This window comes from Juglans microcarpa x Juglans regia, chromosome 7D, assembly GCF_004785595.1.
Source record: "Juglans microcarpa x Juglans regia isolate MS1-56 chromosome 7D, Jm3101_v1.0, whole genome shotgun sequence".
Lineage (NCBI taxonomy): Eukaryota > Viridiplantae > Streptophyta > Magnoliopsida > Fagales > Juglandaceae > Juglans > Juglans microcarpa x Juglans regia.
In genome coordinates, this window is record NC_054606.1 from 3,387,118 (window position 1) to 3,410,871 (window position 23,754).

The 23,754-nt window shown below is 37.5% G+C and overlaps 3 protein-coding genes and 1 pseudogene across 6 annotated transcripts; 2 read left to right on the top strand and 2 right to left on the bottom strand.

Annotated features, from left to right (window-relative positions):
- Positions 1 to 171: 171 nt before the first annotated feature.
- LOC121238627 (probable aspartyl aminopeptidase) lies at positions 172 to 19,561 on the bottom strand. 4 transcript variants are annotated; one of them, XR_005935146.1, is made up of 11 exons: positions 19,336 to 19,561; positions 19,131 to 19,221; positions 16,727 to 16,862; positions 16,116 to 16,388; positions 14,903 to 15,050; positions 14,161 to 14,400; positions 13,509 to 13,641; positions 13,155 to 13,336; positions 12,187 to 12,299; positions 11,291 to 11,449; positions 172 to 201 (listed from the first exon to the last, which is right to left on the bottom strand). XR_005935146.1 is itself a non-coding variant. In XM_041135587.1 (10 exons), the coding sequence occupies exons 1-10, from the start codon at positions 19,501 to 19,503 to the stop codon at positions 11,341 to 11,343; spliced, it is 1,584 nt and encodes a 527-aa protein (XP_040991521.1). In that variant the 5' UTR covers positions 19,504 to 19,561; the 3' UTR covers positions 10,921 to 11,340. The 4 variants fall into 4 exon arrangements, 2 of the variants coding, with proteins under 2 accessions (XP_040991521.1, XP_040991520.1); XR_005935147.1 differs by lacking the exon at positions 172 to 201 and adding an exon at positions 2,903 to 2,919; XM_041135587.1 differs by lacking the exon at positions 172 to 201 and having other exon boundaries at positions 10,921 to 11,449; positions 13,155 to 13,327.
- Positions 2,926 to 9,297, top strand: LOC121238629. Its single transcript, XM_041135588.1, has 5 exons — positions 2,926 to 3,479; positions 4,467 to 5,175; positions 5,358 to 5,727; positions 8,274 to 8,831; positions 8,971 to 9,297. Exons 1-4 carry the CDS (start codon positions 3,182 to 3,184, stop codon positions 8,322 to 8,324), a joined length of 1,428 nt encoding a protein of 475 aa, XP_040991522.1. The 5' UTR covers positions 2,926 to 3,181; the 3' UTR covers positions 8,325 to 8,831; positions 8,971 to 9,297.
- LOC121238630 lies at positions 6,768 to 7,404 on the bottom strand (annotated as a pseudogene).
- A 1,293-nt stretch (positions 19,562 to 20,854) lies between the features above and the next one.
- On the top strand, positions 20,855 to 21,807 carry LOC121238631 (protein YIPF5 homolog). Its single transcript, XM_041135590.1, is given in 2 exon segments — positions 20,855 to 21,382; positions 21,384 to 21,807. Coding segments are annotated over 2 exon segments (747 nt in total). The 5' UTR covers positions 20,855 to 20,932; the 3' UTR covers positions 21,681 to 21,807.
- The last annotated feature ends 1,947 nt before the right edge of the window (positions 21,808 to 23,754 follow it).

Below are 23,754 nucleotides of genomic sequence, written 5' to 3' on the forward strand. Positions count from 1 at the left end.
GTTATATTTGGATTTAGACATAGTTGAGCATCCAAAAGCACAAAGTGAATCCAAGTGAAATGAATTCACATCAGTCTGTAAACTATTCATGATGGAGCAAATAACTGACACATGATAGAGGGAAGAGAAAACCTCACTCAATGCACTTGGTAGTAGGCACCCAACCCTCTCTCTCTCTCTCTCTCTCTCTCTCTCTCTCTCCATGATAGAAATCCCTTATTCTTCCTCAAACCCTCTATAACAAACCCACCATGTCGTGCCTCCTGAAATTGTAACGACAGTTGAAAGCAATGCATCAAAACTTTTGGCCAATCGACATCCCACCTGTTCTATATTTCTCGTCAGACGTTCATAACTCCTTATCCAAAATGGCCACTCTTTCCCCACAGTGCAAAGAAAGTTCTTCAGGGATAAATTGTGCAGGGGATTCACGTTACGCTTGGTGTACAGTTTGAACGGGTACTCAGGGACTATCAACCCCTCTTACTCTTGCAATTCAGGTGCTTGAACAGTGGCAAAATCTCTATAAAGTAATTACAGAGTCTGAACCCCTACTCCCTTTTGCCTTCTACAACTAGTGTGCTAAGTAAACAGTAGCGATAATCTCTACAAATCTCTTTGGTCAATCAGATCCCTTGCCTTGTTTGCACTCGAATTTAATGTGAATTCCTCACATTTATTTTTTGCCAATATGAACCCGTGTAAAATTATTGAAACTCCTATGCTGTATTCGACTAACGTTTTATCATTTGTTGTTGGGATTTTTTTTTTTTTTATAAAAATCGACTATGCCCAAAGCAACATTACAGTTAACATCAAATTTCGCACATCTTTATGTCTAGTTCCAACAACTAGAGTTTGGGCCTTTATACCTGCACACTCAATAAAACAAAGGAGGAGAGGTTCGGTGGTGGCTGTGAAGCCTTCGATGCTTAAGTCAGTAAATCTTCTTAGTAGTTTATGCTAAAATGTGAGAGTGTGAGATAATTATTCGTACCTGGGGGTCCGACTTTTATACGAGGTTGCTGGGGGACATCTCGTCCTCCTTGTTTTGGAGTCACATCATTTCTACCGCAGTTATCAGGATCTTTTAATGTGGTGTGGAGTATGGAGTGGTGCTATTAATGCGATGTGGGGGTTGGGGGTTGGCGTCATTAATGCAGCGTGACTCCCCGAGTGACGCCTTACCAATAGATGGTAGGCGTCACGCTCCCTCATACCCTCTGATAGGGAATCTAGGGTCATCCGCGTTTCTCACCTACCCATAGGTACAAGTCATCAAGTGTTATGTGTCACTGGGGGTACCGAGGTGATAAGTCCCATTTGTTCCTGTCATTCATCTTTCTCACGTAGGGAATTGCTTCACGGGTTTCTTTAGCTTATGGGCCTGGTATTCCAAAAGGGTTCAAGAACCCCCTTAGAGAAGGATCATTGAGTCGGGTTAGGGCCCTCGTTGGTCTTCGTGGGCCTGGCACATAGGCCCAGAAGAGGAAAATTTCCTCACAATTACCATGCCACTAACATTCATTCCAAAGCAGCGCTCTTCCACAGTGAAGTTTGACCATAAAAGCCATGGAATCAAGAGATCGACAATCACGACTCCGAGGGCGAGCTCTTTCAGGGTAAGCAACGATCCACTCCCATTTGTGTTTTGCTTCACTATAGTCGATTTTTGGGAATTATTTCAAATATTATTTATGCATCTTGAGGGGTTCTCAGCTGCATACTTACCCTTTACCATCCACTTCTAGTTGTTTGGTAATTTGTTTTTCTTCCATTTTTGAAAATCATTTCAAACATTATTATTCGTTTGATAATGTGTATTTATATGGTGTTAAAAATGTTTGGGTTTTTTGTTATTTGAATTTTTCTCTAGTTGGAAACCACTTTAATTATTTTAAGTACCTATTAAATAATAATTTTGGAATAAAACGGGGCATGAGAATATACTTAATATTTTTATAAATATTTATTCAATAAATTTTGGAGCAAAAAATGTGAAAAAAAGATATTGAGAGAATTTTTTCATAATATTTATTATTTCTACTATGCTGCTTTATTTTGACTGCTCATGTATTTTATTTCATTTTTAATTTATTTCTTTTACTTACTGATTAAGGAAATGACTGTTAGTATATTGGTGTATAAAAAAATAAAAAGTAAAATTTATACTAGTAGACACGCCCATTGATCAAAATTGGGCGGAACACTGACACTACCCTTATTTATAACTACAACATGTACATAAAATAAATATTGAATCATTGTACCAACAAATCAATCATTAATAATTTAGGATTTGTTTGGATAGTGAAATGAAATAGTTTTAGATGAGTTGAATAAAATATTATTATAATATTATTTTTTAATATTATTATTGTTTTGAAATTTAAAAAATTTGAATAGTTTATTATATTTGATATGAAAATTTGAAAAATTATAATGATAAAATGAAATGAGATGTGATAATTTCTGTATCTAAAGTAAAATTAGAAAAATTTGCCTCGTTTGAATTTAGAGATGAGTTGAGATGGTTTTAGATGAGTTAAATAAAATATTATTAGAATATTATTTTTAATATTATTATTATTTTAAAATTTAAAAAAATTAAATTTTTTTATTAAATTTTATATAACAATTTAAAAAAATTATAATAAAAAAATAAGATAAATTGAGATGAGTTGAAATTTCAATACAAAATGTGATTTGCAGTAAGCTTCTGTACATTAGTTCCAGAATCTTACACAGTCCACCGGAAGCGACCCAATAATGCGCCCTGGCCCACCCACATACCGATCCTACCCCCACACGCACCAAATCGCGTTACAAATAATTGCACGCGCTCACCCACCCACGGCCCACCCATAAAAAAACCAATTATGGTCAAAACGTCAAACCCTATCTCTCTCTCTCTCTCTCCTCCCCACCCCCCCGGGCCGCCTTCTCTCTCTTCCCCGTCTTGCGTCCAGATCACCCTCCTTAATCCTCTTTCCCCCAACCCCCAAAATTCCGAACCCTAACCTTGATCATTCTCATGCAGTTCAAACGCTTAGACGGCCTTTGGGTTTCGCTCTCCGCCTCCGACCCAGACATCTTTTGATGTGTTCTTCATCACCACCGAAACCCTAGATTCTTTTCTTGCTTTTTTTCTTCCTGTGGTTTCTTTTTTCAATTAAAGGCCATGGCGGGCTCTGTGGAGGATCTCGGAGCCCCGGAGTCATGGGAGGTGGCCGATTTGGACGAGTCCATGAACCGCCTGATGCTCTCCTCCAAGAAAGATTCCAAGCCGCCCAATGAGCTAAACGATGACTCAGCTCCAGCTTTAGCTTCTTCATCGGCTTTGAATTTAGGTTTGGGCTCGACGGGTGGTGATGATTGTGAGAACGTGCCGGACGATGTTATCGATCAGGACGATGTTATCGATCAGGTCGATCAGTTCCTTCGCGAAGCGTTACAGAATCCTCGTGAGCGCTTATCAAGTAAGCCATGTGTCGATTTTCGTATTCGAATCTGGATACGTGTCTGTATGTGTCCGCGTATGTAAATGTAGAGGTGTTTGCGTATCTGTATGTAGAGTTTTGAAATTTCATTTATTGCAATGATTCCAAACAGGGCTTGGTTTGCTGGTCGGGAAGGTATGGCGTTATTCGCCATGAATATTATTTTACGCTTACCTTTCGACTTTAATTCCTTTTTTGTTCCTCAATGTTAATCCTATAGTTAGCATAAAGTTAATCTCTTTTGTGTAAGTTGCAATTCTACTCTCTTACCGTTATGTTGGATTTATGTCATTCTTTATCCTCTAGTAGTGAGGTCATTATGATGTTAACGGTGAAGAGTAGTTCTTTAAGTTTTCCGTGCGCGTCTATGAATGTAAGGAAGCTATATCATACTTCTTCATGGTTCACCTCAAGTATTTCGTATTAAACACGTCAGTGTGCCGACTCTGGTGACTAAGTACGCTGGGCAGTGGCTGTTTTTTCTCAGTCGTGTATGGTTTACAGCCTGTTGATTGGTTGATTATAGTTATTGTGGTCTTCTAATATAGTTTCCACAAAAAACAATTTGTGGTATTCTAATGGTCCCTTCATTGTTTACGTAAATGCTAATGAGAGGGATATCAGTTGAAGATAGAGAGTAACTTGGGGATTTTTAGTTGTAATTTTATAGGTAGCTCGAATAGGATCATTATGCTTCAATCAGTTTGTGATGTAAGTTTAGACTGACATATATAAAAAAAAAGGTTAGACTGTCATGATGCTTGGTTCAGGAAGATTCAAGTAGTTGGGTATGGAAATATCATCATCATCGTTGCCAGTGCTTTCATTTTTTGTTGTGTGTTTGAACAGCTGCATGTCAATGTTTTGGCCTTATAGTATTCAAGAGTGATTTTCTATGCCTCAGAATTCTTTTTGTTTTGCCTTTCATTTGTACACCAATGAAGATTTGTAATATTTTTCCTCCAGTCTTACGGATGGAGCAGGATGTTGAGAAGTTTATTCGCGATCCTACTCAACAACAGCTGGAGTTCCAACAGCTGCCTACATCCTATTTACGATTGGCTGCACACCGGGTGGCACAGCATTACTCACTGCAGTCAATGGTTTTATTGGACAATAGTTTGCCTGATGGTTCTGGCTCCAGAATTATTGTTCGCAAAACTTCTGAGTGCCAGGTTCCTCTGATTCGCCTTGCAGACATCCCTGTAAATTTACCATCAGAAGAGAGTAGTGTCATTAAGGTTGCAATCAAGCAGAGGCCACAGAAACGGTCGCAGCTTGTCAACAGTGGAAGTTCAAATTCTTTAAAAACAGGCAATTCCAAAAGTGTAGAGGAAAGAAAAGAGGAGTATAACAAAGCTCGTGCTAGAATATTTAACTCGAGTATTAATATTGCCGGTGGTGTCGGTGGGAAACCAGAAAGTGAGCAAAGGCTGCAGGATCATCCCCTGCATTGTTCCTTGGGGATTTCAAAGATTGAAGAGAAATCTGTTCCCGGCATTACTGATGTAAATTCTGGTATAGGTCTGATCGATTCTTCAATGAGTAGCAGTAGATCAGCTAGAAGTAGAACAGAGGAGCCAATTGGTAGGAACAAACCAAATAGTAGGGTGGCTATTTTTAGGGACCGTGAAGTTGATCGCAAGGATCCTGATTATGACAGGAATTATGACAGGTATGCCACTCTTCATTTAACTGTTCAAGAGTCTAAGATCTACATCCTATCCATTATACATTATTCTTGTGCATAATTTACTTATAAAAAAAATTATTCTTGTGCATAATTTAAACTCTACTTAGCTGAAAAGTTTCTCTGTTGGCGAACCCAAATGTTTGTGTAACTTTTTTTTTCTTCAGGTATATGCAAAGATTCGATCCTGGGTTTGGGTACAATGGGGGACCGTATACCATACAGCCTATGTACAGCCCTGCACTGAATTACAATTCTGAATTTCCGCAACTTGGGTCTACCCATAGGCCTCAGATTTCTCCTGAGCACCAACATCGTCCACTTCCTCAACACCTGCCTGGGCAATGGGGTGCACCACCAACACCTACAGGGATTGGCTATGGCCATCCAGAGACCATGATGACATCATTCAATCCTAATCATGTTGGTGCCCACTCTACATCTGCCATATACCTGCATTCCTCTCAGTATCCTTGTCAGCATCTTCGGATGCCTTTCATTCATCCTCATGAACAAGTTCACCAATCTTTTTCACAGGTATGCTGCCTTCAGTAGTTCACCTTTGCTTCTTTTAATAAAATAGAAATATTGATTTTATCTCAAACTGGAGGAGGCACCTTTTTTCTGTTTGCTACTATAGAGATGCCCTGCCTTAAGGGCATTGGGCACTCTCCCATATCTTTTAGTGGTAGCTTTTCTTTTGATTTCTATTGTTTGAAGTCAAAATTCAACATACCTATAAAAAAAAGGTGATAATTGAATAATAATGACTTGGTTGGTTACAAGACCATCCTTACTCTCTCCCCCTTTCTACAGGAAAACCCTCCTTTTCAGATACATAAACACAAATAATTAATCACGATGACAATGACGTCAGACATGTCTAACCCCTTCCTGCCAACTACCATCCTACAATCCATATTCCTTCTCACTATCCTCTACCGCATTTAGAATGGTGTTCAAAACTTGTAATTAAGAACTACAATAGAGAGCTTTATATGACGATGTTTCTTCTTGTTTTTTTGTTTTTGTGATAAGTTTTTCTATTTCCAAAAGGGCATTTATCATTTGACAAACCAGCTAATAGCAAAAATTTGTATATTTTGATGCACTAGTGTTTAGGAATAAGCTTATGCTTTAGATTCAGATAGGGTTCTCTTTATTGCACCATCAGCCCTTTATCACAAACCTTTCTCCCTCATTATTATTTTACGAGGTATATAGGAATGCCAGAATGAGGATCCCTCATTATCATCGTTTGATTCGGTTTGGGGTTGGTGGGACAAATCGAACATATCAACCGTCGGACTGACAAACGTTTTGCCGACGAAATATTAGCATTAAAAAAAAAAAAGACCAACTTTCTAGAATAAGAAGATAATTGGAACAAAACAGAAGTGGAACGTTGTGTTTCTTGGAAATAAAAACGAAAAACATATACTTACTAATATATTCACATATCCCTTTTTCATTTCTTCGTAATTTTTCCTTTTGGTTGCTACCTCTCAAAGTCTAAACACAGAGCTAGAAAAGGGGACTAGTCTTTGGTATTTTATTCAAAGGAAAACCAAAAGCTAGGAATGAAAAAACTCGGAGATATCTAAGTCATGCATGAGGGAAGCACAACAATCCTCTCGAGTGAAGAAGAAAAAGAAGCCTAGGGCCCTAGACAGCTCTCGCGCATTCCTTCAAAGCCACAACGGAGGAGGCTCGTTCAAATCAGTGGGCAAACCGTGGCGTGCGAGTCCACGAAAAGATGCCGTGGTAGGGCTCTCTGACAATGGAGCTACGCCCGGGGAGACAGTAACAAGAGCTTCTCGCCTATGCGTAGATGAAGAGTCCGACTGTACGTCGCAACTCATGTCGTTGAGGACGTGGCTGCGCTACAAGAACTCACCGAGGGCGAGACAGCCGGATTGGGAGTTCCAGTGGTCAAGGGAGGGGAGGGAGGTTGAGGTCGAGGTCGAGGGTGAGGCCCGCAGTGACCGGAGCAGGGAAGTTGGTCTTGGCCTTGGCTTCATGGAGGGAGCGAGCGGCGCCATCATATGCGAGAGCAGCTTCTACGGGGGTGTCGAATGTACCCAACCAAACCCTGGTCTTCTTCCACGGATCATGTATCTCAGCAGCATAGTGACCCCATGGCCTCTTGCGTACCCCTCTATAATGTCCCTCACGAGCGGACGCCATGAGAAACGGATAAAAGCTTCACACAAACACACATAACCATCCAATTTTAGCCTCATAGGCAATTGCCCTTATCTCCTCTGGCAGATTTAATCTTTGTTTCTTTCTTCTGTGGAGGCTACAGCTGGCAGACATTTGGTTTATAATATGTTAATCTCTCTGATAATAGCATTGGATTTATTTCACATACCAAAAACTGGCTTATAAATGTAGTATGTGGAGCTCTCTCTCTCATGTAGTACAACTAATATGGGTCTTGATGATGAAGGTAAACTGCTTTTTGTTCTTCCCAACATTTATATTTCTATTTGGTCCCCAATGTTTTTATCCAATGATATCATGCTTTAATTTTTTGGCACTGTTTCAAATTTACCCATCCATCCAAATTGGTTAAAACAGTGGAGCTAGACCCTTGCTAGGCAATCAATGATATGCTTTTCATGTTGCATATGTAAATGTGTCTGCGTGTGTGTTCATGTGTGCATCTATTAAATTTCCGTGTGTATCTTTTGAATGTAAATGCAAAAATGTTAAATCACAATACTTGGAGGGTAACATTGTTGCGATGTGAAGAATAAACATCAAATAGAATGATGTGTAGGGAAACTTCCAAGAGTGCGGTGCATGGGACCAAAGTTAACTCTGCAGGGTTGGGTCTGAAGGTCCCTGCCTTGGAGAGGTTCCCCGACATAAAATAAGAAAAAGATAAAAAAAAGAAGAATGATGAAGGTTGGAGGACCAGAAGTATACATCACCCTATTTCTTTTAGGAGGTCTGAGGGCCTTCTTTTTTATCATATCTGATGTCTCTCTTATGAATTTTGGTGGTCTTGCTCTGTTCCCACTTTCTATTTGGACTTTAAATCACTCTATTAACTGTTCTTTGCTTGCTTGGTGTAGTCTCGTCAACAGCAACCTGATGCAAATTTTGGATTAGCCCGGCCCCGATGAGGGGCATGGGCCACGCCTGCACGCTGCCAGCTGGAACTTAATCTTGAAATATGATGAGGGGCTGCCTCAATTGCATATGTTACTTAGCTGGCAGGAGTGCAGGCATATAAACTGAGGTGGACTGGAGTGGATGTATCACGCACACCAATATTTGATCCATTCCACCATCTTGGTTTTGATGGAAGCTTCTTACATCTTTGATGAATGATGAAGAAGCTCACCCCGTTTACCAATTCCATTGATGGAAGCTTCTTTCATCTTTGATGAATGATGAAAACAGCTCATGGACGAATCCTATCGTTCAATGGTGGTCTCTCATTTACGAATTCCATTGATGGAAAACTTCTTTCATCTTTGATGAATGACAAAGAAGCCAAATGGTTCGACCAATCCCATCGTTTAATTGAGGCCTCTTAGAGCTACAATTTACCACTGATGATGATGATGAATGGGAATAGAAGAAGATTTTACCAGAGCTGGGAATGTAATTGATCACCTTGGATGAAGGTCAGCCGATTCATCTTCTTCTTTATGGCTTTACGTTTTATTAACCAAGTGCAAAAAAGAAAACAAAATGCCTCCTTGTTTAGCTAGTCTTCAAAGTTCAACCTTTATACTAATATGGATGTTTTTTCTGTGTTAACAGCACCGTCAAGAATCAAAGCGAAGGAAATTACCTGGTTAGTTGTATTTGGCTTATAGGAGCTTTGGCGTGCATCTGAGATTGATTTTTTGAAGCTCTGATCATCACTTTTTATGCGTTCCTGGAACCTTAGCTTGTTGCAGAAATAAGAAAAGTAAAGCACATCATGTACCACGACAACGATCTTTAGAGCTCACTATCATCTTTTTATTTGGATATATTACTGATAGTTGTGATTAGCACAATTGTATTGAAGTATTGGACATGTTTAGCCTCTCTGGATGCCCTGAGCCAATTTAGGTTCTGTCGAATGGCATTGGCTCCTTGTCGGTTGTCCTGGTTCCTGCTATTTTTACTCACGGTTCCTTGCGCTGCTTTACACGTGTCAATGGGATATTGCTACATCATGAAGTAGGCATTCCACGTGTCAATGATCCAATTGGCCAAAAAGGATAATCAGAGAGGGTTAGTTTTAAGGCTCGTTTGTTTTTAGAAATGAGATGAGTTGAGATTAAAGTTAAAAAGTTGAATAAAATATTGTTAGAATATATTTTTTAATATTATTTTTGTTTTGAAATTTGAAAAAATTGAATTGTTTATTTTATTTTGTGTGGGAATTTGGAAAAGTTGTAATGATGAGGTGAGATGGGATCAAATGAGATGTTTTCCGAAATCAAATGAGGCCTTAATTTTGTTTTTCGAGGTTCAAATTATAGAAGAAAATACAGTAATCAGCCACGTTGTTCACATCACATGAACAACGAGAGCCTCACCTCCTCTTCGTTGTGCTGTCTCACATGCAAACCGCACAACACATGCAGCTTGTCCATGTCTGTTGGGGCAGCAGCGGCTCTCTCCCACTACGTTCTTTGTACCATCTGCATCACGAATTTCACTTGTTTTTCTATAAGTTGGCATCCTCTGAAGTTTGGCTGTCTCCCCCCTACATCACGAATTTCACTCTCTCTAAGTTAGCATCTCTAAAGTTCCTTGTGATATTCTTAAATTCAGGGTCCAATTTGCTACTTCAACATTTACCCATTGGAGAAATTATTTACTTCGTGTTTAATGCGTTACATGTCATAGGCGATAAGAACAAAGATGACAAAATCTTAACCATTGAGGTACTTAATTTATAAATGATGGATGAAATGCACAAATTCACAAGTGAATATCTCCATCTCTCTTTTCATTTCTGTTTTCCAGTTGTTTCTTTTGCTACACAAGCCATTGGTGCAAAGTCCTCACCACTTTTACGTGTACTGCTCTAACAACTTGATAAAAAGGCAAGTCTTCTTATTGAGAGTGCCAATGATGACCACCTCTCTCCCTCTCTCGTGTTTGACGGTTAAAGTCGTGTACAATCAAGTTCTTTCTACAGGAAAAAGGGAGACAAGGGGGCTTTGTGGGTGGATGTTTGCCGTTTTCAAGTAAAATCCTATGGTTTTTGCATGCTAGCTTTCTGTCTTCTATATTCCACCATATATTTATATCTGAAATGAAACCACATAATCAGCACAGCCTCTTCTGATTCCTCCAGATTGAAGGATACAAGGTTCGTTTCATGCCAACTCTGTCTCTGTCTCTCTCACAGAACAACATTGGTCTCTCTACTCACTATTGAATCTTCCATACAATGAGCAGCGAACCTCTATATACCATCATCGAAACACATGCAGATGCACACCCACATATCGTACTGTCTAGCCATTATCAAATCTTCATTACTTTCTAACCGACCTCAGTTTTGCCACTTACATCTCACTTATACATGCACAGGCATTCTGCTTGTATGCAAACGATTTAGTCACACTCAGCTTGTCACCCTGATCCTGCAACAGTTTGCTTTAGTTTATCTATTTGCCTAATTGTACTGAAAACTAAAGATATTTATCCAAGATTACCAGTTTGTGTTTCATCATTTCAGGGGCAACACACGTGGATCCAGATGGAGAAGCTGAACTCCCAGCTATATTTGCAAAACTGTTATATAATCGAACAAAATGAGAGGCTAAGGAAAAAAGCTCAACTGCTAAACCAGGAGAACCAGGCTTTGTTATCTGAACTGAAGCAGAAACTCTCCAAAGAAAAAATAGATACCAACAACCCTAGCCACAATATCAGCTCCACTTCTACCCCAGGTCCAGCTAGTTCCAACAAATCTTGACATATGATTACAGTTGCCTCGATCTCCTTACAGAGAAAAGGACTGATAGCATCCCTGCTTTTATGCTCATGTACCTTGCTACAGTTTCAGTTCTGACATCTCTTTCTTAGCAATGAAAAATAATATAATGAACTGAAGATTTATTTGATAAAGAACTCTCTCTCTCTCTCTGTGAGCAAATAAATAATCTCCAGTAGGCCTAGATCTTAAAAATCCACATTCAGCTTCCTGTCTATGCTTGAAAATGTTTGGTAGAATGCCTTGAAATGCTTGTAAGCAATGTCTACATCCTCCTTCCCACATATCTCTCTCATACTGCAGTTGAACCAAAAACAAGAAACCAACTTAAGCGCTACACTAAATGGAAGAAGTAAAAACAGACATGTTTCCCTTTTATTCACGAGACTCTAATAAGAATAAACTCCGCAGGGATTTTCTAATAAGAAGACTGGCAGTGTGGCACGGTCAAATCTGAAGAGCTAGTTCATAGATGTACAGAGACCAGTTGAATCACCATGTAGTGCCATGAACATGACATGGTTCACCATTTAGGTCATTGAACAGAGAGACAGAGAGAGAGCTGCTTTTCTGGATAGGGGTTACAGGTCACCAATTCAAGAAGTCAAGAACAGGCAGAGAGGGCAAAGAAGGAAACCTGCTCTGTTGAATTTCCCGTGCAAAAAAAAAAAAAACCCTTATATTGGCTACGGCTAATTGGTGTCTGGCTGTTTAACAACTCAAATAACTGGTGTATTTAAAATTAATTCAGATGCTCTCTAAAACCTTCCTCCCACAATTTCTTAAAGTAACAAACTTTACCAAATGAATTTAACATGGATGAAAATTATTATTTGGTACCACCAACTTTCATTGAAACTGGGATGAAGCAATCTTTGTCCAAACATCTAGTTTTAATATTTTCAAACTGCCCAAATTTTTCCCAATCCAGACTCGAAAAGAAAATAACATTTATAAATTCACAGCTATTTGAGCATCTACATCCTAGGGTGGGGAACCTCTAGCTATCTAGAAGAAGTAATCTAATTTGCTACCTGTGCATGGAAAGTTGAGCAATGCCACAATCAACTGCCCGGATGCCAACTCCTGAAGCCAGAATTGGACCTATGGTGGAACCACATCCCATGTCATTTCTCACCACAAATTCCTACACAAGCAAATAATTTGGTAAACATTCCTGCTGCCTCAAGGTTTGTGGTATGTAACATGTTGCTAATATTCTTTAGTGTGCAAAACATGACAATTAAGTTATACTACTCCATCACATTAAATTCTACAAATTATTTCCAAAACAAGTAGAGTTAGGCCATGTTTGGAAACTTGATGAGATGAGAATATCTCATATCAAATTTTTTCATAATTTCCTTCCCAAACATCATTCAAACATAAAACACTTTTCAATTTCAAATCTTCAACATTTTCATATAATCATTACTTACATTATAACTTTCCCAAACTTTCAAGTAGAACACAGAAAACAATACAACTTTTTCAAATTTCAAAACAAAAATTAATATTCAAACAATATTTTAACTTTCATATTTTTCTCTCTCCTTTCCAAAACCCAATAAAAAATTTATTCACAAACCATTTCACTACTATTCACAGAATTCTCATCTCATCTCATTACCCAAATACGCCCTTAGTCTTGAAGAATAGCTGGATTTTTGTAATCATAACATATTGCTAAATCTTAATGGGGATCATAGATTCATAGATGTTTCAAACATCTTTAATACAACCTACTTGTTAAGTCTTCAACATCAAGTTTATGTTTACGGAAGAGACCTCGAGTTATGACCTACAAGGAAGAAAAAAAACTTCTTTGGTGACTAGAAAAGAAAACATCTATTCCTTTCTATAAAGAATCCCTTGTGTCACTGATCTTTTGTCTTGAAATGGATTGATTTTGTAATATATTTTATAGGAATACTCCGATGGCATACCTAATATAAGATTATAGGAATAATCCATGGACATAGTCAATTTCAATGACCATTACCTGAGTTGGAAGGTTATGAATTTTGCCAACTTCTTTGAATAGGAAAGCCGTGACACCACTAGTAGCATAGCGCTGGTTTGCATTGTGCTTGATAACAAGTCCCTTTTGCATTTCTGGGCGATGGTGTTCTTCATGCTTATCCATGAAATTTGGATGAACTCCATGAGCCATATCTGCTGACACTACAAAGAGAAAGCATCCCAAAAAGATACTTCGGAAATTGAATTGTGTGCACTAATGAAATAAAACTGAATACAAGTTACAGAAACATAAGAATAAATACAGACTTCTGCAAATTTGTGCAGCTAGTACCAAAGTCAAAATTGTATCAAAATTGTACAAATTGAATGATACCAAGAAATGAGTGGCGAATTGCACGCTCAAAAGCACCTTCACCAGCATACTCATTAACTAAGCAACTAACTATGCGCCTCATAGCCTGAAACATGGTTGGTGCACCAGCTCCCTGAACTGAATCTGAACCCACCTAAAGAAAAAAATTTGAACAGAACATTTGTTAAATGGCTAACATAGCAAGAGCCAATGCAGATAAAAGATCATCCACATTTGCAAATCTATTAAGAGTAACAAGCAAATGTGCAGTAGAATAAAAGAAAAAAAAATGTTGAAAGCCATCTGATTCCGACAACCAATTTAGAAAAATAGCATGTTGCTTACAAGCTGGTTGCCCATTAGCCACTCATCTCCTCAAATATTTGAAAATGGATAAAATCGCAAACATAATAATACTTCAAAAGAGAATTGTGATCCTTCTAGCTCCTTCAATCTAGTAATAAGAGAGTCAATAGTAAAATATGTTCAATCAATGGGAACTAGCTCCGATAGCAAAAAGAAACTTTTAAATAACATATTCTTTCATATAGCATGTTCTAAAGTTTAAAAAAAAAAAAAAAGATTTTAAAGCATAACTGTTATTTTAATAAGCATACAAGATAGATATAAAACTCCATCTACGCAAACTTAAGAACCAGTAAAAGATGTTTACCTCTTCATTATCAAATAAAGCAACCATCCGAATTGCATGTTCGCTTGATAAATCGCTAGATGATTTACATGAATCAATAAGTGCCCGTAATGCACAATAACTGGAAGCAAGGTTGTCCAATCTTCCAGAAAAAATAAATTCATCCTTCCCACCTCCAAGGCAGCTAGGCTGGGTATCACAAACATTTAACTCAATGCTCACTATGTCATCAATGCCGCAGTTCAGCTCATCTGATAAGGCCTGGGAATTGAAGTTTTAGATTAATTTCAAGAATGATGATCTGACACCTTCAACTACTTCATAGAAATGTATATATTGCTCCATTACATTAAGCAGTTGTCTCAACAAGTAGGTAAACTATTTTTTCCTGGGCAATTAAAAAGATTTAGTTATTCATATGGAAAGGTATGATAGGAATTAATCAGATAGTAATGTGTTTCAAAGACAGTAGGCACAATATTAGAGATTTAGCTATACAACTCTCCCAAAACTATGTAAATAAAGTCATCTTAGATTATCTTAAAGAAATTTCTCAATGAATTTCTGTTGTTCATGATATTGAAATGTGACAAATTTGATTGTGTGACGTGATTGTTTGAACATTTTACCTTTTCATAGAAAGAGTATGCTCAATTCACAATTCACCTAGAAGCATTGGTATGCATTTACTTATATACATAAAAAAAGAATTGGTATGCATTCATTAATTTGCTAATAACTGGAGGAAACGTGAATGGGATACCTGCATAAGCAGTGGATGATGAGCAGCTTTTGAAGAAGAAGCTGTACTTTTCTCTTTTGACTCCAGAGAAGTTTCTTCTAGTTTTGTTGAAAGTAAGGGAATCAGATGAGTCTCTAGATTCGGTTTGAATCCATCCTTATTCACTGTGCTAAATAACCAAAATATTGATTCAGAAAGAAAGCCAGCAGATAGCCTCAGTGATCACATGTTGCAGGTACATCATACATACAATAAACTAGACATACATAATAAGAACCTGTTCTAAACTTTAAAACTCAAGCATCCCTCAAAGGTCATTCATTTGCATACATGCATGTGAATGATCTTTTAGGGTATGCTTAGATGGAGGGAGAGGGAAGCAGAGGAGAAGTGAAGAGATGAGGGTTACCCTTCCGACTATTAGTAGGTATTTTCTTTAATTCTCTCAAATTGAAGGGAGTTTCAAGGGAGAGGATATGGGGTTCACCAATTTCTGTCAATTTTTTTTATCCATTGACCGTTGATTGAAATTACAAGCAGTGCCTGAACAGACCCTTATCACTTGTCTCACTTTATTCTCAAATTTAAAAATAAAATAAAATAAAAACCTTATCCTTTTCTAAAATTCCCACCTTTCAACCAAAGCAAGGAAAGTATAATCTATTCCTGCTTCCCCTCACATATTATTTATCAAAACATCCAAACAAAGGAACAGGTAACAATTCCTCCTCTCCTATCTTTTACTCTCCAACCTCCTTTTAAGCTCTCCTCTCATCAACCTCGAAACCTAAAAAGTTCAAGATCAATTCTCATTGCATTATATTAGAATTTTTACTTATATATATAAAATAAAATAAAATAAATCCTAAAGTGGTTCCATAAAATTGGTCCTTAGCAATCACCAGTTTTTCTCTACTAGCCACATTTCAGAAACCAAGCTTCCCTTCAAACCAGACAGTCAAGTTGAGCTTTATATTAGAATGCCTCAAAATGCAGCAAAAGATGCATCCTTTATGCAAGTCAAGTTAACTACCATTATTTAGTCGAGTCTAAATTTACTCTAAAATTTGACTCAAGATCGATTCAAAATCTACGAAGATGTTAAACTCTAATCTTCATATATTACCATCAATGTACATAAATAAATTTACTATGGAACTATCATTCATGTGTTTTATGTTACCAATGGAATTAAATGAAAAAGAAGATAGGCTTTAAGGAGACAGTGGCAAACCGGTCAAGATGAATGGCCAGTGTTGGTATTCGTAACAGAGGCCTTTTTACTTTGACAAGCTTATGCACAAAAGATCCGTCACTACCTCTCACTATCACCCTTCCAGCAACACTTAAGTCTCTGTCAAACCAAGTATGCCATAAACCACCACCATAGGTCTGCACATTGACCATCAGATAACCAGTCTTGGACAATGCAGATTTTGGTTTTAGTTTTAGACAAGGGCTGTCTGTGTGAGCAGCAATCACATGAAAACCATTACCAACAGCATACCTACATAAATAAGAGAAACCTTTTATTAAAAAATTTCCATTAATCCAATGTCACATAAGACGGGTAAAACTAATGAAGAAACTGAACAGGAAATTTTAATGGTTGTGTATGGACAATCTAGAAAGCAGCAGTAACAACTGAACTTCTATTTAAGGAAAAAAACTGGTTGAAAAACTATGCAACAATAAATGAGGGCTATTGAAAATTTCCAACCTAAAAGTGTCAGTGATCACAGTCTACAACCTCCTTTGCGCCCAGTAGTCAGTCTTATATTGTACAAGCCCATGTATGCAGATTGAATTGAGTATAAATTTTAAAAGAGGAATTATTCCACTCACTTTTCCCCAATTGCAAAAGCTACTAAACAAGACATATTTCGTGTGAAGAAGTATCGTCCACCAGGCTTTAGGTCCCATTCGTCATTCTCATTTAACAAATGAAAACCAGCATCAATTAGTTGTCGTTTAGCTTCAGCTGCAGATGAAAATAGTGTAAATGAGAGAAAAGATCAGACCAAACACCTGATCACCTGAAATTCAAACTAAAAGTGATTCCACATTTCTTTCCTCAAGATATATGGATCATTCAGCCACAACAGTGAAATAAGTACTTATAACTAATATAAAATAGCTAGACAAACTTAATAAATTTAATAAATAAAATCCTATTTTAAAGTTAAGTTGGAGGACTAAAGCATGATCAGTGAATGGAAAAGATTTCAGAACTGAGCAAACTTATTTGACAACAATGTCACCACACTGAATTTGTGTGGGGCCATTAAGAATATCTTCTTCTTTTTTTTAATATAATTAATAAGAGATTTATTACCATAAATAGACATAGCCCAAGTACACAGGATGTATACAAGAGAAAAAACCTACATACAATGTCTAAAAGGAAAGAAAAAACTAGAAAAACTCCAATATTTCATCACCATTCATTACAATGGCCTTAACCCATAGATGTAAAGTTTTAAAGAAAAATTCCCTAATTTCTTCCATCGATCATTCTGTCTTCAAAACATCTCCTGTTCCTTTCTAGCCAAAATCGGCATGCCTAGTGGGACTCAAACCCACAATTGCCTGATTAGAAGTCAGACGCATTATCCATTAGGCCATGGACGCCTTTGCAAGAATATCTTCTTCTTCTTTTAATACAAGATTTTATTCCTAAGAAATTGACATAAGCCCAAGTACACAGAACGAATACAAAGGAAATACCTACTACTTTCCAAAAACGAAAGGAAAACTAAAACAGATTCTAGAAATTATCTTCCATTACAAAAGCTTTAGCCCACAAACTCAAAGTACTAAAGAAAAAATCCCTAAGTTCTCCCAATGAACGTTCTTTGTCTTTGAAGCATCTCTCATTCCTTTCAAGCCATATGCACCACATGAGACAAGAAGGAATCATCTTCCAAACACGAACCGCATTCTTGCAACCCTTCAAACCCTTCCACCCTACTAATAAATCCACCACTTCCTTAGGCATTAACCAAAGTAAACCAATCCGATTCAAAACCTCATTCCACAAGAACATGGCCACTTCACAATGAAGAAAGAGGTGATTAACAGATTCCCCATCCTTCTTGCACATGACACACCAATCAACAATGTACATACCTCTCCTTCTAAGATTTTCAGTTGTCAACACTTTGCCCAAGGATACCACCCAACAGAAAAAAGCAACCTTGGAAGGAACTTTCACTTTCCATATGTTTTTCCAGGGAAATTCACAACTCATGTGACTGGTTAATATTCTGTAAAAAGGGGGACTAAGAACTTACAATTTCCTGCAGGAATCCACAGCATGCTGACCTCCCTACCTAGCATCAACTTTGAACTGTAAAGTCTTTCCAGAAAAGCCTTAACATCATCCACTTCCCAGTCATTAACATCCCTGATAAAGATAACATTCCACTGAATATTATTGTCAATGCAACAGAAAGAATTTCCTACAACTGCATTTTGATCCCTTGCAATTCTGAAAAGAGAGGGAAAGTCCAGCTTACATGAAGAATCCCACACCACAAGTCATGCCAGAAAAGTATCCTCTTCCCATCTCCCACCTTCAATCTAATATGATTTGAAAAAAGCCCTCATCCTTTTCTAATGAACTTCCACAAACTCACCCCGCACGCACCACTAGTATCTTTAGAACACCAACCTCTCCACAAACTACCATATTTTACAACAATAACATTTTTCCAAAAGGCATTACTTTCCAAGAGGTGGAAAGTACCAATATATTCTAGTACCAATATATTTGCTTCGAGCTATATTTTTTCCATAATGCTCGAACTCCATCAGTACCAAAAATAATATTACTAATAACAAGTCTCAAAACTTATTATTGAAGCCACCCGATTTTGAGATGTTCCAAAGTTGAAGTTCATGTTCATGTCACAAAGTTGACAAATACTCAGACCAAAAGCTCGTTCATTCCATACTTGGCTCAAAAGGCATCTACCCGTGAGATATTAAATTTTACATTTACAGTTGTCCGGAACTTAACTAACAAGACCTGGACTCAGCGGTATGTTTTCTTTTCAAGCCAAGTTTTGCTAAAGCTTCGATTTGTTTTATTCAAAAAATAACAACCAGAACTCAGTTATAAAATTGAGTTGCACACAATAAATATATGTATAAGGAAACATAAGACTTGTAATAAGAAAGAATAAATTAATCAGAATCCGGAAAAACCGAGGAACATAGACCAAAAGGAAAACAGAGCGTTTTGTACCCGCCGCATGAAACTGAGTCCAGGACTCGTTGAGATAGTCCAGAAGATCCCCCACTATAGACTCTCCCGATCCAACCGTTGAAGATGAACTCTGAGAATGCCCATAACAAAATCAGCTTTTAGAAAGAAGAATAGAACCATATGCAAATGCATACAGATAAAACATATATGGAGAGAGAGAGAGAGAGAGAGAGAGATTAGGGACCTCGTGGGTTGATTCAGAGGTGGAGCAGAGAGGCGTGAAGGAGAATTTGCGACGGAGATTGGGGTTGAAGCAGTAGGAGGATGAGGGAGGGCATTTGGGGAAGAGCAAGAAAGGTTTGAGAGCCGGAGATGAGTGGTGGAGGAGTTGTAGTCGAGATATCGCCGCCATTTTCTTTGGCAAGCTACTGCCACCGTGTTGTGAACTTGTGCTTCCCCCTCACTTCTTCCGCAACGGTTCGATATTTATAGGATAAAGTCTTCTTAAGTCCCTGTTTGGAGCATATTCAGAGTTGAAAAACTCTGGACTTCATTTGTTTTCTTTTTCCTCCTTAAATTATCGAAGAAAAATACTTTAAACATATCTTAAATTGATATAGTTTGATGTGATATATTAAATTATAAAATAATTTTTATTATAAAATAGATATAACAAATCTCATAAAACTATATCAATTTATAAATTTATTTTTATGTAATCTATCTATGTATGTGATAGTTCTCTTTATCGAATATACCTGAATTGGTCTATTATGTATGTGAAAAAATAGAGATATTTTTAAGATGGAACAATGACTTGTACAAATTTTAAGTATATAAATTTAATTTAATTTAATTTTTTGATTAATTACACTTTACCTCTTCGAACTTTCACTTAATTCATAATATACTTTTGAAACTACTAATTGCATCAAAGTGGATCCTTGAACTTTCAAAACTTTCCAATCCTCATATTTCCGTCTACCAGCAACGTTAAATCTAATAAAAATTCACTGTAAAGATGTAATTTTTATCTAATTTATTATCATTGATAATATAAAATATAAAATAATATATGCTATCAATTAATAATAGATCATTAATCAGATAAAAATTACATATTTACAGTAAATTTTTATTAGATTTAACGTTGCTAGTAGACGGAATGGGGGGATTTGGAAGTTTTGAAAGTTCGAGAATCTACTTTGATGCAATTAGTATTTTCAGAGGCATATTATAAATTGAGTGAAAGTTCGAGTGAGCAGAATGTAATTAATTCTTAATTTTTTTTTGTAAAAAATGAAACCTAATAATAAAAAAATATATATATATAATTTGTTTGAAGCACACTTTTTTATAAAACACTTATACGTGATTTACACATTTAAGATTGATTATTTGTATTTAGCAATATGGTTAGAAGGGATTTTGAATAAATTAAAATTTGATCAAAATTTGTAGAAATTCTTGAGCATTAAAATATTTTTATGAGTGGTTTTGATTTAGAGGTGAGTTGAAATGGATTGAGATGGATTGTGAATAATAAAAAAAGGATTGAATTATTTATTATATTTTGTGTAAAAATTTAAAAATATTATAATAATAAAATGAGTTTTAAATCCAAACGAAATTTTAGTGTATTGTTTACAATTATAAATAAAATAATACATAAAAATTAATAATATATAATAACTTAAAAAATAATATACGGATGTCCACCAGTTCAGCAGGTTAGTCGTCACTTCGCCTTTTTAAAGGTTCTTCGGACAAATATAAGTGCACAGACAATCCACTTTTCCGAGAAACCCAATTCCTCAAAACCCAGATCCTTACCCCCCAAAATGTCGAAGCAATTCAACGTCCCGCCCGTTATTTTCCCTTCCGGTGGAGACCCACCTGAAGGCCCCACATCCGCAGCCCTACGGCGGCCAACGCCGCCGTTTCAGCCACGCCCATCCGCCACGAACCCCATCCCTTTTCTGTCCTTCGACGTGGGCTCCGCCGCTCAATCTACCTCCTTCGCCGCCCCTCATCTCGGCCCAACAATTACCACCGCAAGCTCAAACTTCGACGAAGAACCGCCTCTTCTCGAAGAGCTCGGCATCAACACAAAGCAAATCTGGAGCAAAACGATTTCGATACTCAACCCGTTTCGCCCAAACCCGAATCTCCACTCCGAGGCGGACCTCTCGGGTCCGTTCCTGTTCTTTTTAGCTTTCGGGCTTTTCCAACTGCTCGCCGGGAAGATCCATTTCGGGATAATCCTCGGGTGGGCCACCATCTCTGCTGTTTTTTTTGTACATAGTGTTCAACATGCTGGCCGGGCGGAACGGGAGCTTGGATTTATACAGGTGCTTGAGTCTGGTCGGTTACTCTATGCTGCCGATGGTGATTCTATCGGCGCTCGCGCTGTTCGTGCCGCAAGGCGGGCCGGTCATTCTTGTTACGGCGGCAGCTTTCATTGCGTGGTCGACGCGGGTTTGTGCAAGGCTTTTGTTGGAGGCAGCGAGGTGGGATGAGCACCCGGGTTTGGTTGCCTATGCTTGTTTCTTGATTCACATGTTGTTTTCGCTCTTGGTGATATTTTAAGTTGGATTGGGGTTGGAAATTGTTTTCTGGTTTGTGCTTGCCAATTTGGAATTTCTTTCTATTGTAGTTTGAATCCTAGATTGTTCAATATTATTATAAATCCGATGCAAAAGGAAAATTCTTTGTCGTTATGTTTATGGCTGGCATGAGCGCTGGTGTTTAGGTCACCGCATGCATTATCTGCAAGAAGCTGCACATGCAATGGAAGATAATGCAGAGATGAAAATTCAATATGGCCTCGTATCTATGCAGATATCTTGTCATGTTTTAGTGGCCGTTCGTTCTATTCCATTAGAATTAGTAGCCTGCTATTACATTTTGATAGTGTGGATTCCCTCCCCTTGACATTAGTGAAACTAAAAGGAATTGATCATTTCCTCACGTAATTCACCATATGGATAGGCGTTGGACTGCATGTTGATTCGCAATTTTGAAGTGTGTGCGTGAAGCCCATTTGATAATGATGCTCTGTGATTTTTGGTTACTTGTTGTATGTCCATAAGCACTAAGCTATAATGATGCTTAAGTTACTCTTTTATCAGTGACCTTGTCAATGTGTCTCTGTTTAGCTGTAGATTGAGTTCATATGCTGTGAGTGGGAGGAGTGTGTGCATGTACGTGTTTGTAAGAAAGGAGGGGGTTTATACGAGGTAGCGTGACTCTATGAAAGAGAGAAAGACGGCGTGTGTTAATGAGATAGTGTGGCATATCTTGACATTGACCTTGTGCCAAATACTGGTATTTTCACTTTTGAACTGGTTTATATTATCCATCTTAGGGATGAAAATTCACTATAATTGTTCAAAATCACATTGGTCCTACTCAATGCAAAAAATAAGAGATTAGGAGTACATTCATGAAGGGTGGAAAAATATTTTTCGACTTTTGAAGGTTGGGTGTCATGTAGACCTTGATTTTGGATACCTGAATAATGCAAGAACTATTCGACATCTTGGAGTGTCATTGATGTGATGGGATTGCGGGATGAACAGGGTGAAATTTCAGCTGGTGATGCTACCTGGATTTGCATTTGTTGAGGAATTGATGCCTTTAAACCTGAATAGTTTTGGTCACTATAGTATCTACCTGTTCGTAAGTTTGCAGTGGATAACATGTTTTCCTTGAAGCAGTACAGTCACCAATTTAAAACTTCAGATGCAACAATTTTTTCTGTTGGATGCCATGTTTGGTGGCATAGGTCCCCATTTCACGTTTCTATAGTAGGAACTGGTGATGCTGCTTGGTAATGTTGGTGGAGGTTGAGTGGAGCGGTTGCTGTCGCTCATTTTGATGATGAGGGGTTTCTGCTTTACATTTTGGTGACAGTGACATTGCTGCTACTAATATAATTGAGTGTGCTTAAGATTTCTGCAGGCCATTGCAACTTATATTGGTGGTGATGGTTATGATGCTCCCTCGGTTGTGCACCCTTTCTGACCTGTTTTTTATTTGCCGTAAAGAGATGAAACCTCCACGAAAGCCGATGCAATCCCCGAAGTCTCTAAGGCTAAGTTTGAATAGAGAAACACTGTCAATTCATTTCATCTTATATCAACATTATAATTTTTATAAATTTTCATATAAAATATAATAAACAATTCAATTTTTTCAAATCTTAAAACAATAATAGTATTAAAAAATAATATTTTATTCAATTTTTATCTCAATTCATTTAATCTCAACTCACTATCTAAATCTAACCTAAATCGTCTCGATCATCACAAGAAGTGGGCATTGACTCAGAGCGCCTAAGCCAGTTTGTAGAAACCTTTTTTTTTTTTGCCACAGATTTTTACTGCCTTTAGGGTGAAAGACATCTTAAATATTTATTTGGGAAACCCTTAATCGGGCTTCTGCATGATGAGTGTTTATCTCATCAGATTAAACCATCTAATTGGACATTAAATAAAAGAGGATTTACATCCTCACCTTCCAATGTTTTGTTTAAAAACTGGAGATTGAGGTGCTGGTCAGATAATATGATAGATTTGATTGCTAAATGGGCTGCCGATGCTAATATTGTTGGTCTTTTAAGGGCAATGTAGTACCCAGCAGTTTTGTAATGTTGTACTTG

Excerpts from the sequence above, each read along its gene's own strand:
- LOC121238629 (XM_041135588.1), top strand. The coding sequence starts at position 3,182 with ATGGCGGGCTCTGTGGAGGATCTCGGAGCCCCGGAGTCATGGGAGGTG. Across the intron at positions 3,480-4,466 it reads TCCTCGTGAGCGCTTATCAA|TCTTACGGATGGAGCAGGAT; the intron begins GTAAGCCATGTG and ends TTTTTCCTCCAG. Across the intron at positions 5,176-5,357 it reads TATGACAGGAATTATGACAG|GTATATGCAAAGATTCGATC; the intron begins GTATGCCACTCT and ends TTTTTTCTTCAG.
- LOC121238627 (XM_041135586.1), bottom strand. The coding sequence starts at position 19,503 with ATGGCGGCGATATCTCGACTACAACTCCTCCACCACTCATCTCCGGCT. Across the intron at positions 13,337-13,508 it reads AATTCGCCACTCATTTCTTG|TGTCAGCAGATATGGCTCAT; the intron begins GTATCATTCAAT and ends TTCTCTTTGTAG. Across the intron at positions 12,300-13,154 it reads TTCATAACCTTCCAACTCAG|GAATTTGTGGTGAGAAATGA; the intron begins GTAATGGTCATT and ends TTGCTTGTGTAG.